This window comes from Trichinella spiralis, assembly GCF_000181795.1.
Source record: "Trichinella spiralis strain ISS 195 chromosome Unknown Scfld5, whole genome shotgun sequence".
Lineage (NCBI taxonomy): Eukaryota > Metazoa > Nematoda > Enoplea > Trichinellida > Trichinellidae > Trichinella > Trichinella spiralis.
In genome coordinates this window covers 3355596-3370997 of record NW_003526944.1, presented here as the reverse complement: position 1 = coordinate 3370997, position 15402 = coordinate 3355596, and the positions used below count along the sequence as shown (strand labels likewise).

The 15402-nt window shown below is 35.6% G+C and overlaps 6 protein-coding genes across 6 annotated transcripts; 4 read left to right on the top strand and 2 right to left on the bottom strand.

The window, feature by feature from the left end:
- Positions 1-643: 643 nt before the first annotated feature.
- On the top strand, positions 644-952 carry Tsp_04417 (hypothetical protein). The gene is made up of 2 exons (XM_003375182.1): positions 644-760; positions 836-952. The coding sequence occupies exons 1-2, from the start codon at positions 644-646 to the stop codon at positions 950-952; spliced, it is 234 nt and encodes a 77-aa protein (XP_003375230.1).
- Positions 953-1500: 548 nt separating this feature from the next.
- On the top strand, positions 1501-2218 carry Tsp_04416 (putative group XIIA secretory phospholipase A2). The gene is made up of 3 exons (XM_003375181.1): positions 1501-1702; positions 1765-2007; positions 2121-2218. The coding sequence occupies exons 1-3, from the start codon at positions 1501-1503 to the stop codon at positions 2216-2218; spliced, it is 543 nt and encodes a 180-aa protein (XP_003375229.1).
- A 287-nt stretch (positions 2219-2505) lies between these two features.
- Tsp_04415 (putative death domain protein) lies at positions 2506-2972 on the bottom strand. Its single transcript, XM_003375180.1, has 2 exons — positions 2876-2972; positions 2506-2828 (listed from the first exon to the last, which is right to left on the bottom strand). Exons 1-2 carry the CDS (start codon positions 2970-2972, stop codon positions 2506-2508), a joined length of 420 nt encoding a protein of 139 aa, XP_003375228.1.
- A 31-nt stretch (positions 2973-3003) lies between these two features.
- On the top strand, positions 3004-5469 carry Tsp_04414 (hypothetical protein). Its single transcript, XM_003375179.1, has 6 exons — positions 3004-3239; positions 3359-3375; positions 3405-4129; positions 4206-4773; positions 5244-5272; positions 5353-5469. Exons 1-6 carry the CDS (start codon positions 3004-3006, stop codon positions 5467-5469), a joined length of 1692 nt encoding a protein of 563 aa, XP_003375227.1.
- Positions 5470-8667: 3198 nt separating this feature from the next.
- Tsp_04413 (WD repeat-containing protein 20) lies at positions 8668-10728 on the bottom strand. The gene is made up of 5 exons (XM_003375178.1): positions 10402-10728; positions 9855-10325; positions 9560-9789; positions 9276-9382; positions 8668-8909 (listed from the first exon to the last, which is right to left on the bottom strand). Exons 1-5 carry the CDS (start codon positions 10726-10728, stop codon positions 8668-8670), a joined length of 1377 nt encoding a protein of 458 aa, XP_003375226.1.
- Positions 10729-13425: 2697 nt separating this feature from the next.
- On the top strand, positions 13426-15331 carry Tsp_04412 (ribokinase). The gene is made up of 8 exons (XM_003375177.1): positions 13426-13484; positions 13519-13756; positions 14061-14250; positions 14318-14482; positions 14581-14672; positions 14746-14940; positions 15014-15128; positions 15327-15331. Exons 1-8 carry the CDS (start codon positions 13426-13428, stop codon positions 15329-15331), a joined length of 1059 nt encoding a protein of 352 aa, XP_003375225.1.
- The last annotated feature ends 71 nt before the right edge of the window (positions 15332-15402 follow it).

The window sequence follows — 15402 nt, the reverse complement described above, 5'->3', positions numbered from 1 at the left end:
TTACAGAGCAGTAACAAAAAAACATAAAAAATTTTTTAAAGACCCTATATGGCGAACAAATTTATTACAACTGTAGCTACGTGGTAATAAATGTACTGTCAACTACTGTAGTTATTGGCTTCACAAGGTTATATAAATTTTTTTCAGAAATGATGATTTTTACTATAAATTTACATTATAATTGTTCATTTTTATTCATTTATTAACATTTATGTATAATATCAAGATAATTTGATTTACTTTCACTACATGTTTTTCAAATATTTAATGAAAATTTGAAATAAAATTTTCGAAGCTAAAATTCAAAAATAAAAAGACATTCTGAAAATATAACAATCAATGCATTCAATAATTGTTTTTTCAACTTTTTTTTCAATAATTTCATTGTACTTGTTTGCAAATATTTAAAAATTTTTAAATTTAAACCTGAATTTAAGTTACCTACAGTAGATACAGTTGGTAAATTGTATTTATTATTAGCTCGTAATAATAAAATTCTGATGACCATCATCTACAGAAAATATTGTTCTTTGAAAACTGAAAAATATTTACAATCATTATTAATAGTCATTTTCAAATAAAATTTTTACTTGTTTTTCATTCATAAAGTTGATTTATTGTTTAGTGTCGATATAGCAAAAACATGTTGCGCGCATTGGTAGCATCATCATTTCGCCGCTACCCGAACGTTTTGATGCAAACTCAGCGACGAAATTACGAAGTGATTTGCACTCCGCCGAGAGTGTTCATTCCGATGTGGGTAAGCGGGTTTGCTGTTCACAATTTGTTGTGTTGGGTGATTTTCGTATTGAATGAATTTTGTTCAATTTTATAGGAGAAAATTTTGCACGGCGTTCTACTCTGCAGCATGATACTCGGGTATCCGTTTTGGGTGATTTGCCACGTCGACTATTACATCAAAGTTGGCACTGGAGAAATTAAGCTTGATTGAATGAAGTTTATGAACTTTTGACATGATTAAAACTAAAATGGCTATTATTATAGTTTTACATAGTACATATTAAAGTTTAAAACAAATTTGGATGTGTTTATTAGTTGCGCAATCGTCTGTCTCTTCGACGACCTGCAACAAGGCTGCTTTGCTGTTTTTTGTTTGTTTCTTTTTGTTGTTTTCCACTGCTAAAGTAAACTTCATTTTCAATTGTGGAAAAGTCACATTCAAGCACGTGATATTTAAATTTAAAGTAAGCCAATGAAAGAATATGCAGCAGCACTGTTTACTTTTGGCTTGTATAAAACAGCTTAATTAATTTTCGCTTTTCTTTTCGTGAAATTGTGAACTTTTCCAAATATATACCGTAGTAGCTTACCGTTCGCGGAATGTGCAACGTAATCTGCGTTATCGTGTTGTGTCGTGTCTATTTCGCCAAATTTGGAATTATAAATTTCATTATTTTACCTTGAACAAATGATGAACAGTTTGTTCTTTGTGTTAAAGTTAGGACATATGACAACAAGCCCGGTTGAACGACAGAAATAATGGTGGTGAAATTGTTGGCTCCGTGCTATTTGTGGTTGTTAACCGTTTGCGGTTCGGCGTGTGGATTTTTCGATAGCAGTTTGATAGCCGACTTCAACAGTGCAGTATTGTCTTGGACGCATTATTTTCAAGAGAACATCAGCCTGCTCAGCGCCCAGTTGGGTTTGGATAAACTTTGCAACCGATATTCGTGCATCGGAGGTGATACAACGATAATTAATTAATATTTGTTTTTACTCTACAATAATAATAATACGTTGCAGATCTACGCCTGATGAAAAACCACTCTGCTCAACCACCGGTGGCTAACGGCTGCGGAAGTTACAGTATAACAGTTCCAAGATTTCTGCTGCCTGAACTGACCAAGTGTTGTGACGAACACGATTTGTGCTATTCGAATTGCGGTGTTAGTCGTGCTTATTGCGACGGTCTGTTGTCGTTTTGTTTCGAAAAATTCTGTCGTTCCGTCGCATACAGCCAACCGAAAGATTGGAATTTCGCCGACGGTGAGTTGCATTATTATTATTTTTTTGTTTAAATTTCCATTGCTATATTCCAATGCTTCTTCCCCACAACACAAAAGTAATATTACTTTGTGTATTCGTTTTCTCCGTTTCAGTATGCTGGAAATATGTGCGACTGATGGAAGCGGCAGTGAACAATTTCGGCTGTGTTCCTTTTCTCACCGCCCAATCAGAGCAGTGCTACTGCGGCTAGCAGAACTTTGTGCACAGCAAAAAATTATATTATCTTATACTGCTCGTCACGTAGAAGAAAAAAACAAACAAGAAAACCGTTTCAAATTTGCCAAAGCGAAGAGATGCTTTTGAAATTGAAGTAGATGTTGTTTTGCTTGTTTTTCACCCAAACGACGGTGCACAGTTTTCCCGGTCTTTTTCTTTTGTCTTTTCACTGATTAAAAATAACATATAAAAAACATCCCATTCAGCTATTTATTGAAATACTAATTCATTTTTTCTTTCCTGATCGAAAAGTTTGCTTGTTTACTTATGGCGAGTAATAAGATGCTGCTGATGATGATCATTTGGATGGGCATTTTCTATAAGAATTGTTGCCAGTTCTGGAAAATTAATCTGCCCCAATGCTTCAACAAGCCTGCCCAAACTGGCAGCTTCCATTTGTTCGTACTGATCCAAAAGAAGCATCGTTGGACTGGTCTGGTCGACCGCATAGCAGACGTCTATAAATTCTACCATGTGCGAGCAGTTGATTTGCATGGCTAGCTTTTTCCACCGTTCGTCTCGATCCAACCGTTGACTGAGACGCAGTCTTGTTACGTAATCGACGTTCGCTATTGAATCGTCGGCTGGAGAAATAAATACTGCCAAAGTGTTACTGAAAATCGTAAATTACCGTAAACTTTATCAACACCAACGACATCAGTGATCAGCGATCGTGAACATTCGGCATGGTCGTTGATCTTGCTCGAGTCCGGCGCTGATGACGACATCCTTGAAACGTTGGTCAACTGACTGCCTGCAATGTACAACATTTCTGCATGCAAAATAATATGCAAAGTTCGACTTTTTCTGTACCACTTTCTTGTGCGTACGATTGCAACGTTTCAGCCGCTTCCTGATGGTTCAATTCCAGAGCGAATTGGAGAGCCGTTTGGCCTGACGAATTTTTCTCTTCCAAACACGACCCGGCCTGAAGTAAAATATAATTTTCGAACAAAAATGTCGGACGGCATGATAAATTGCAATTGCAGCAATTAGTAAATTTGTTCGTTTCGTTTGTCCGAAAATATCACTTCAATTCTATCGTACGCTCAACAAAAAAAAATTAAACCTGATCATCATTTTCATGTGTAAATTTTACATTGATACTTTAAAGTAACACGGAGAATGTGGGTCAAAATTTAAACAAAATTCACTTTCAGCTAAAAAAAATTTTAAACCTCACAGTGGTGTGAGTGGGAGCTTGAATTTAAAAACGCATTTCATTTTGCGTTCAAACTCTGCGAGGATCGGTAGCGAGTACAACATGCTTCAATCCGTGGGACTATTGGTTAGCAAGCACTTGCTTAAGCAAGCCGGGACGACGAAATTGGTAGCGTCGATCGAGAAGATGACGGACGAGTGCCGGACATTAACCGACAACATCGTCAACGTTGTGGAGTCGTCCAAGAAATTTACAAGAACACTAGAATTACTGCTCCCAGAAGCGGAATATATGGACGGCTTGACCCGGTGCATCTTCGTCGAATCGATTTGCCAATCGTTGAATGGGTTGGAACGATTCCTCTACCACATGGATGGAATTCAGCAGATCATGCGCGACTGTTCGGAACGTTGTTCGCAACATACCGAACGGTTGTTGAGAGTCAAAGCGGAAATAGACGATCGTATGGATTACAAATTGTACAAAGATATGGAAGAAGCGGAAAAAGCTGAGAGACATGTGGAAAAGCTGCTAACAAAGAAGACAGAAAAGTCGGACAATGAAGAACTGCCGACTGACAAACTCCCAGCCAAGGAATTGTTGGAAAAGTTTCACGAAAAAGTAAATGCACTGAAAATTCCCATAGAAATGAAAGAAAGGGCAACAAATGATTCCTTGAATGAAATTATAAACCAGATAATGATAAGTTTACAACCAATGAAAGTAAGCTTACACTTCTTTTTCTTCTTTTCACTCGTTCATTATATATATATATATATAATTTTTTTTGTTTAATTAGAATTTATTAGATAATGAAATTACAACGGACTATAAAACTGCGAATGATGAAGTATTACAGTACGATCATCTTGACAGAAAAGATGTACAGGATGTTGGTCGTGCAATTTCACCAATAAAACAAATATCAAAACTTAAATGGGTGAAAACAGTTAAGGGTCTGTTTGAACGAAAGCGATCAAAAAAAGAAGAAAAAGAATCACGACAATTAAATGTAGAAGATAAGGGAACACAGACAGAAGAGCAGGAACAAAGTGAAAACGACGAATTCGAATGGAGAACCTATGGAGATTTCTATGACGATACATATGACAATGAAAGCGCATTTGAAAATGAGGCGTTTCTAGAAAGGACATATGAAAATACCGACATATATGAGAAGTTTAATCGTTTTCTCAACTGTTTATACAATTATGACGTTTCGGCTATGGATAAGAAGCAGGCTGAGAATGTTTCCATAGTAAAAGATTATGAATATGGAGTCGAAAACTGCCCAGAAACTGATGAGGCAACAAATGGTGAAGATTTCACGATGTCAGAAGACGATTTAAAGATCAAACCTTTTCATCGTAATAAAACGAATTCATCAACGATGGAAAACAACTCGAAATTTCACTTCATGTAACCAGTGCGTAGCATCTTTTAACATTTCAAATAATTATTTTTACACTATCATCATCATTATTCACCTTATTTAATTTCATCTTAATTTTTCATTAGTTTCATTTCCAATCAATTTCATAGTTCATTAGAATAATTGATTAATTCTTAATTTCATTTTACATTCATTAGTTCATTAGATTTTTTCAAATCTTCATGCATACGTGCATGCTATTGATGTCCATTAATGGAATTTATGAAAATTTGATCTTTCATTTAATAAAATTAAAAATAAAAACCTTTCGTTTATTGAAAACAAACTGCTCGCTCTCGCTGACAAATTTCAAATTTTATGACCACCTAAAAAATTACTTGAATAACAACTGAACTGTCTTACTGTACAAATAGAAAAATAATTTTTACAAATGACTTGTTTCAGTCATTTTTATAACTGAACTGCAATTCCACGTAAACTCAATCTTGTAAATGTTAAATTTCAAGTTTTGCGTTCAAAACATGCAAAAGAATAAAAATAATTAATTATTCAGTGCTTACTTTCAAAAGTAACTTCATCATATCAATATCGTTCAGTTTCACTGCTTCGTGTATCAATGAAATGTTGCTTTCTGCGGCCTGTTGCTGAACAGAAGCGCCGGCCTCTATGAGAGCTTCAACTAAGCAGAGCTTCTTTTTCGCCACTGCAATGTGAATTGCGGATAATCCTAAAATGCAGTATAATCTTTACAAAATTTATTTCAAAACAGCTTAATTAAAAATATTGGCATGCAAATATATATATATATATATATATATATATATATATATATATAATGAGATTATCAGTACGTAACTTTGTCATTATCAGCTTATATGAACATAATATTTTAGTTTCAGCCCATAAGTGAATGAAAAAAGTCACCTTCTGAATTAAGAGCATTTAAATCAAGTTCATATTTTGCCGCCTCGCTGTTAGTTGGTGGAAAAAGAATGTCTCTGTAGATATCTTCATTAAATGTGCTACTTAAATAATGCGCCACTGTGCATCCGTTGCCATCCACGAGACTGCGATTTGCCCCAGCTGCCATCAGGTAGTGCACGCAGTCTGATTCACCGGAACGTACTGCCAGATGTAAAGCCGTCTAAAATTGTAATGTAAAAAATCAGCATACGAAAGCTTTGTCATCGCCAGAAATTTTCTGAATACTTGTTTTCGAAAATTCTTATGGTTAAGAATGTTCGCTTTGTCAGGGGAATCATTCAACACTTTCAATACAACTCGTAAAGCAAACGGCTGTCTGTTCCTCACTGCCAAATGTAACAAGCTAAATCAACCAAATTATTACAAAAATTACAAAAAACAATACTTCCTTACGTGTTGCCAAATTCATCAGTGTAACGTAGCAAAGGCAAACAGGCATATACGAACGGTTCCGCTTCGCTGGTCATTGCAAATTCTTTCAGGGCATTAGTCAAATCCAAAACATCCCCACTAAAGTGTCTATTTGAATGGTTCAAAAGGCAATCTTCTTTTATGCAATCTATGTCGAAAAACAATTTTTTAATACAATTATACTTGATTTACAAAAACCTTACTGTATCAAAAATTTAAGTTTTATTTGAAAAACAACAAATCATAAATTACAAAATATTTCTCGAGATTATTTACGGGCTTTGAAAAATAAATACAAAATTACCTTTGTTATAAATGGAATTTGTAAAAACAGATGCCGTTTCGGCGATTTCACCGTCGCCTGATAAAAACTGGGCCCACAGTTTGACACGCACACTGTAGATTTTGTGATTTATGCTATCTGTGCTGTAATAATTGTATTTCTTTCCTACATTAACTTCATAAACATAGCTAGCATCAATCCAACTAAGCGCAATTCACAGTTACCTGTGGCGGAAGAATTTTCACTTTCATTTCCATCGACTTCATCCTCGGGTAATTTTATTACCACACCGAATTTGAAGCTTAAAATATTGCTCAACGTCATAAATTAAGCATAAATGATACCAGGCTGAAGATCATCACCTCACAATTTCACTGGGCATGATTTTCAGAACAGCTTCTGACTGCACCTTGCCACTGATGAGCATGTTCATTTCGTAGATTGTCACCGTTTGGTCGTCGTCGTCTGTGCACAGTTTGACGAACAGTAATGCGTCGCGTTGTAAATTTTCCCCCTAAAACTCTGACAATTAGCCATTTCAGCTGCAGTAGGTTGAACATGATGCTGATGAGCAACTTGAACAATGATTTCAACGAGATCATCTTCCGTGCTGCGAATTTGTCGAACATTATTATTATTATTCCGGCCGGCAATGAAGCGGCAAAATTTTTTCGGCTGCTGTATAATTTTCAGGCGAGCTTCTTCTTCCGAAAGCATAGCGTGTCAGAACGGATTGCAGCAGAATTTTTGCTATTAGACGACGAATGCTTTGATACACCACTTTTGAAAACACCATCGTCTGGCTGGCAGCAGTTGAACAGTTGATCTCTTCAAAGGCGAGCATATTTTGTCGTCACACAACCAACAGCTGCTAGTGAAAACGCAGCTCAAACTGACGCTCTGAAAGTTGTTCTAAGTTGTGCATTTTTCACATTTTCAATGTGAAACAAATTATCAAACGTGGATACTTTACACGCTTACACCTCTTGAGGAAAATTTTCATTATGCTTTCTATTAGATTTTTATTATTATAACATTTAATCAATGCCATTTATAATCTCTCCAACTAGACAATAATATTTGAATAATTTCCATTAAAAAACAATCAAATGTCGACAGTATGTAATCTAAGTATTAAAAAGCAACGCAAGATATCATAAAAAGAGATACATTTATCAGTACGGCTTACTGAACTGATTTGAAAAGTAGTACGACAACATAGTCGATTTGAAATGATGAAATAAATGTTTTAAATATTCATTATTTCACTGATCATAAACTAAGTTTCTTCCATTAACTTTTTTTAAGTCTACTCAGCACACATTCTGGACACAAACGCTTAGTTTTCCTTCCGGCGTCACAGTTAACTTAATCTGTTGCTCAATGACGTCCAAGTGAAAAAAATAACGTGAAAAATTCGGCTTCATTCGACATTTTAAACATTTACAGAACAGAAAAAAATTCGTAACATCCATTTCACACTCTCAAATTATTTGAAAATGGAAAAATAATATACTAACCGGTTAAGCCGCCATGTAACACGTTTCGATTTCGAAAAAAAATTCAATTTTGCAATTCATGATGATGAATGTTGAAATTTTGAAATGTTGAAAGTTGGTTTGTTGTGTGATGCATGCGCGTCTGTATATTTAAAACATTGCACCAGTGATATTTTGTCGCAGTTCGTTGTTGTCTTCATCATCATCATCAAACGTTTTCATCTATCAATCAATACTAATGCGTTTCATTACAAAATTAACATTGTTCATTACAAGCACACACACTTCACAGTATTATACAGTATAGTTCATGGTTTCGATTTAAAAGTCAAAAACTAATGTCATTGATGTAAATTTTGCTTGATCAAAAAAAACACATTTCAATTCGTAAAACATAAACATAAGAAAAAACATTTTACCAAAAAGTATCAATTTGTGAAAAATTCTTCTTGAAAATCCTCATCTCTTTTACACTAGTGCAATGCTGCCATACTGTAGTGCTTTTCATTACTAAACATAAAGCAGTAGAAACAGAAAAAAACAAAACAAAACAAAACAAAAAAACCAAATTTTACATACCACGCAGCTATGAAAATAACAAAAAAGGGTTATTTATTTATTTGTGTGTTTCTTTAAAGTAACCAAAACGAGCAAGTTGGGCAAATTATTCAAGTACAAATTCATTCCATTTCTAAACAATCGTCCCGCTGGTCAACAGGCTCGGGCTAGTGGTCTGTTTGGGGGAATTGAAATTCGGCTGAGCCGACCGACCCGGTCTTGCCCAGGTACAGACAAAGCCTTCTTGGCAGGCAGTGACAATGCTATCCTCGCGGAAAACGAGCACCGACAGTCGTTCGTGGGCAATTTTCTTGCTAATCAACGGTTGTATAATCGGTACATCTTGAATATACGGGCAAATTGGGCTGCCAAGAACTGCTGACGTTGCACTGTTGATGTGGTGGTGGTGGTCATTGTGCTGTTGTTGTTGTTGTTGCTGTTGCTGCTGGTGGTGGTGATGTTCCGCAGCGTTGGCAAATGCACAGTTCGTTTTGACCGTATTCAAAATTGGCACTCCCTTTTCCACGCACTTCCCTGTCAAATTGATCAGCAGCTTTTTGTTCTTGGAACCGCTGTTAGCACTGTCGGTGGTCGACTGCTTTTTCGACGCTTTTTCCGTGAAAACACTGCCAGAAGAGCCGCCCTTTTCCGAGTTCACAACCTTTTTATTACCCGTGGCACGGTCGGCGCCGGTCGACGCCGACCGACCCAACATTGCCGGCGAATGGTGCAAAACCACACTGTTGCGCAGCCTGGCGAGCTGCGTCGGCGCTTTGAGATCATCTTCGCTAAGATCCCAAAGGCAGAGCAGGGTGTCGTGGCCGACCGATCCGAAACGGTAAGTGACGCTGCACAACGAACTGACGCTGCTCACGGAATCCTTGTCAAAGCGGTTCGACGACGCCCCGCCCACGCTGCCACGAAAAGAGCACCCTCTGGAGATGCAGTGGTTCACTGCACGCAGGTCTTCTTCCGAATCCAAGCGCAGCACACTGTCCGCCGAACAGAATACTTGACTGGTATACGGGTCGAACGCCACCTTGGATACCCAGGAACGGTGACCCTGGCCGCGGCATACGGTCCGCTTTTCCAACACGCTGTAGACGGTAACGAGGTCGTCCTCGCCGCCGGTGACGATGTACTTGGCATCCGGTGACCAAGCAACGCAGAGCAGTCCGCCAAAATAGCTTCGCATTACGCCTTGCAATTCCATCGAATGATAATCGAAAACTCGCAAATAGCCATCTTCGCTGACCTGAAAATAAACATGAAACCAATTGATTTATTGGAACGCTGGACACGAGTGAAACAATCACTCACCACAGCCAAACAGTGACCGTCGGGTGAAAATGCAAATTCATTGACCGCGCCTTCGCCCACTGTCCATCTGTAGACGGGATTTCTCGAAGACTTGGTCTTGCAAGTGTGCACGGCGAATCCGTCGCCCTGTTTGAAAAGCTGATAAGCGGGCAACGAACCGCCGGCGCCCAGTTCCACATTGTAGACGTACAAGAAGCCGCTGGTGTGCGAGGCGAGAAAGTGCTGCTGCGCGCCGGGGATCCATTTCAGACAAGTCACTCGACTCTTGTCGATCAGTCTGTCCTCGTTGAACAGCTTATTCACCACTTGGCTGTCCTTTTTGAAAGGATTAATTAGCTGAATTTGGCCGGCCGAAAAGCCGACCAACAGTTCGCAGTTGTCGGTCGACGTGCAGGTCTGGTCGAAATCGTGGCATGTTGGATATGTGCCCTTGTAAACGCGTTTATCAATCGGTCTACTCAAATCTGCCGCCTAAACGTATCGTTCCAAATTCCAATTCAATTATTTTCATTAATAGCATGTTGGATAAAAACAAATCACAACTTACCTTAGCTACACCGGCATAATTGTATACGTACAATTCACGGCCAACGTTGAAGCATATCTTCTCTTTACAATCCTCACAGTCGTCGTTGCTACTGCTGCCATTGCTGCTGCCGTTGTCGAGTGTAATGAAAGAAACGTGCACAACAGCGCTGCCGGCTACATTGTTCCCTTGAGTTGTATTCAACGGCATGCGACTAGGTCTTGAATATTCGGACAACGTCATCAGCTTGTAGGTGCCTTCACGGGTAATAAATTGCGATTTGATCGACTCTTCTTTAGCGGCGTTATCAATGCATCCGGCGCCCGAGCTGTCATTGGTCAAAGCCATGCCTATTCTCCATTACGTACTAACCAATTTCATGGAGCCACACAGATCTTCAATTTTCACTCCAATTTCACAAATCACTCACTGAACAGAAAAGAAAACGTTTATAAATAAATAAAGAGATAATACATTTTCATAAACTATCTCTCACCACAGGATTATAAACAATGCATTCAAAAAAAATAATAACAACATATTTTGGGAACAAAAGTAAATTTGAAAATACAAAAAAAATAAACTTTACAAATCCGATGACCGCTTTTACAATGACATTTTACAATTTATTTCCGAATTCAATGACAAAAAATAATTGCTATCATCGACAACGCTGAACTAAAATTAAAAATTTCATCGGGAAATTAAAATATTTGAACATAAAATGGAATCCAATTGGAAAATTGAATATAAAATTAAAGTACAAAAAGAAAAAACTAATTACACACGGTTTACTGTTGCAAAAAAATAAATTTCGTAATACACAAGCATGAAAAAATGTCTGATTGTGCAGGCTGCACAACGACAACAAAATCACATCGAATTCAAACAGTTCAGCATTTATCCACTGATGATAATATGAATGCTTTATATACAGCTAAGTTGAAGGTGATCAAGCTTACGGCTAGTCTACAGCACAAAAATAAGCTTCAAAACAAAATACGTAACCTAGGAAACGTGATAAAAATGGTATTTTCCAAGAAATAACTGCAATTCTCATACAAAACTAAAGTTCATAAATAAAAAACACATCTTGCACTACTTCGTTCAAAATCAAGATCAAAACAAGAATGACAACAGAAAAATAAATACTTCAAAACGTTGCCAGCTAAAGCATTAACAGCAAAATTGATCACAACCACACTAAGAATACAAGAGAACATCACCTAGTTTCATGAATAATTGCAAAAAAATGTGTACCAGGAAAATGAATGTTAATAAACATTATGCTTTGAAAATATAAACACTCAAAACATCAACAATATGATAAAAACTGGACAAAAAAGTGCAATATCATAAAAAAGTCAAAAAATTCAAAAACTAATTCTAAACAGTGCAATCAAAGCACATAAGTAACTGTCAGGAAAACACACGTACTTAATTTTTTGGAATTAGCGTAAAAGCTAGCAGATTCAATTCAATTTTCCAATAATCTAAATCTCACGTAACATTTTGTTCGATTTACAGAAATGTACATTTCAATGGAACAGCATTCGATAACAGTATGATGAGCAAGTTTTAATTACAGTATAACATAGATAACATCTATTACATTAATTTTCTTTGTCTTAGTTAATGCACAACGAAGAGTTGAGACGAACGATTTTAAAATAATTTTTACATATTTTTACGTGAGCTATTTTATATTTGAATGCATTATTGTAAACTCTTCCCAGAAGTTATGCAAACTTACAAATAAATAAATGCTTGTGGAGTTATGTGGAACAGAGGATGTAGATATTGTTGCATTAAAATTTCAGCTCGCACTTTTTGTTATATTTTTCCTCATACAATTGTGCCTTAATAACCTATTTTGATTGTTTATTTTATTTCCACCATTTTTATTCCTTTTTATTGACTGCGTGGTAATTTTTAGAACTGATTTTTGTAGCATTACAAATTAAATTTTTGCGTTTACATCCATGAAAATGTATGATGACAGTAAACAATAATATATGACAAATGACGAAACAAGCCACATGGTGAATAACTTCTGTTTTTTCATAATAATTTTTGCATCTTTCAGTTTTATTTGTTTGTTTGTCTGTCATTTTATTATTATGTCACCTTTGACAGAAATGATAACATTGAATAATGATTTTCAATTTCACCTACTATAATAACAAAAACTAAAATTTCAGAATGACATTCTTCTAAAACATTCGAAATATTTACATTTTACGACGTCATTTCAGTCATTTATTCAGTCACATAGATTCTTCATTTGTATTCAAAATTGGGTATTTTTATATATTAAATTACATTATCTTAGGAATATAGAAGATGCCATATCCAGGAGAATGAGTAATGAGACAATGAGAATAATGAAATTAGAGAAATAAGGAAATCGTCAAAGACGAGTAAGCTATAATAGAAGCAAGTAGTAGGTCGAAATCAAATTAAAAAGACATTTTCAACGCATGAGATTCAACCAATTGAAGCAGGATCTGCGCTCGAGCTGTTGGGTTTCTTTATATAACTAAGCTATAAATTATTTTATTATATGATTGTTGAGTATGCTTCAAAAAAGCAAACAGACAATTATAGCACCTCTTTAGTGCTCAGTTTACGTAAAATTGCATTTCATTTGTTTCACTTAAACTTCATTTACTTAAGTAAACATGAGAAACGTATACTGTAAATACCGTTTGGTACTTGTTTTTTCTTTGCAAATTATAAGGAAGCATTCAACGTAATTTCTATTCATTTTTTATTTAACTGAAAGACAGCTAGCTTATTTCAATTTTTATTAATGTGAGTAAATTTGTAAAACTGATTTTTTGCAATTTTAAATGAATTTGACAGTTTTTGTTAGTTGAATGGCAGTATTTTCAAATAATTAATTATTCATTCGTCTATTTTGAACTGATGTAAAAATTAAAAATTAGCATATTTAATTTGTAATTTTTGTCATTTTTTATCGATTCATTTTGCCTTTCAAGTTTGCAAGCTATCAAAGCTTATCATTGTTGCAGATTTCTGAAGATGTTCAGACGCAAGTATGATATTGTTGTGATTGGAAGCATTGTACAAGACATGTCCAGGTTATGCACATATTTATTTATAAATTTGTTTTAGCAAGAAAGCTTTTAACCAGTTTGCATTGATGTTTCTATTCATATTCATGCAGAATAATACTTTAAACTATGCATATATGTATTTGTTAAAAGAAAAAAAATTTAGTTACGTTTCACGAATGCCGTCTCTTGGGGAAACAATATTTGCAAGCAAATTTGTCATTAGTCCCGGCGGGAAAGGTGCAAATCAAGCTGTTGCTGCCGCTCGGTTGGGAGCAAGCACTGCGATGATTGGAAAGGTGATGATTCATGAAAACATTTTGAGAGAAATTGAAATTGTATTTCTGTTGTAAATTGTACTTTATTGTAAGGCTTACGGTTTTGAAAATGTAAGAAAGATTGATTAATTAATTAATTAATTAATATGTATGATATATTTTCACTTTCATAATGTGAACATTGAATGTTCCAAGTGAAAGTTTCATCTTGTTTAGAAACAGAAGCATCATAATAGACAGAAAAAGAAACTTTCAATATGTTAATGTGCAAGTGAAATAAATAAGAAAAGTGATTGATTCTATGTTAATAATGTTTTAATATTAGGTTGGTGATGATCAGTTCGGGAAAATTTCCATAGAAAAGTTGATTGAAAGTGGAGTAAATGCTAGTAAGAATATTCCTTCAGAAAAATACCACAAAAACTATAGATTAAATGCTTTTGTATTCTTAGCTTGGGTTAGAACAACTCAACTGGATTCTACTGGTGTCGCAAATGTAGTCGTTTCAGAAGCAGGTAATTTTTCTGCTGAGGTCCAAATTTCCAATTGCTCGCTTCATTGTATACAACTTCTATTGTACAGGTGAAAATACCATAATTGTAAACCGTGGTGCCAATTTGCACATCACTGTTGAAGATGTGCGAGAATTGTCTGAATTAATAAAAAATGCAAAATGTCTGATCTGTCAACTGGAGATCAAACCAGAAGTATCTTTGGAAGCTATGAAAATGGCAAAGATGAGCGGAAGTAATTTTTCCTCTTCTTTTGTTGCTCTTTGTTGATGGTAGAAAGAGCAAGAAAAAAAAATTTCTTTTCCCAAAACGTTCTGCTGGTTCTATTTTTAGCAGAAGTTATTTTCAACGCGGCTCCTTCTACGCCAAAAATATCTGAAGAATTTTACCATCTGTCAGATGTTTTTTGCGTGAATGAAACTGAAGTTGGAAATTTTCCATACAGTCGATAGATAGATTTAAAAAAAATCAAACTTATTCATTATTTATTTACTGCAGGCTGAAGCACTTACTGGGTTGAAACTTACATCAGATGACCAGATCAATGAAGCGGTGAAATATTTTCTCGATGCAGGCGTCAAAAAATATGCCGTAATAACACTAGGTCCAGAGGGCTGTGTATTCGGCAGCTGTGATGACAGACAAATAATACACCGTGTTCCATCTCCAAAAGTCGAAGCAGTCGATACAACGGTAAATTTTTTTCAAATAAATCATGTAAGCAATTTTAAAAATATGTCTATTATGCAAGTGAAATTGTTTTCAGGGTGCGGGAGATTGTTTCATTGGTTCACTTGCTTATTACAACGTTCATTTCCAAAAACTACCTTTCCAAGAACGCCTTCGTCGCGCATCTCAAGTTGCATCATTTTCCGTTCAACGTGAAAAAGCCCAAGAGTCATATTTAACCAGAGATGAACTTCCGTCTGATTTGTTTATATAATTTAATTATTATTATCATCATCATCATTATTGTACTAATAATGAGATCTTTCTTCTTCTTCTTCTTCTTTCTATACATTTGTGGCATCCATGTCAACTAATAGCTTTATCAACCAACAGATAAAATGTAATTTCAGATTAAAGAAAAAAGTTGGGATTATTTTTGAGTTCAGAGATATTGGGCTTTGGTTTCAGCTCATTTTTTTCCAATTG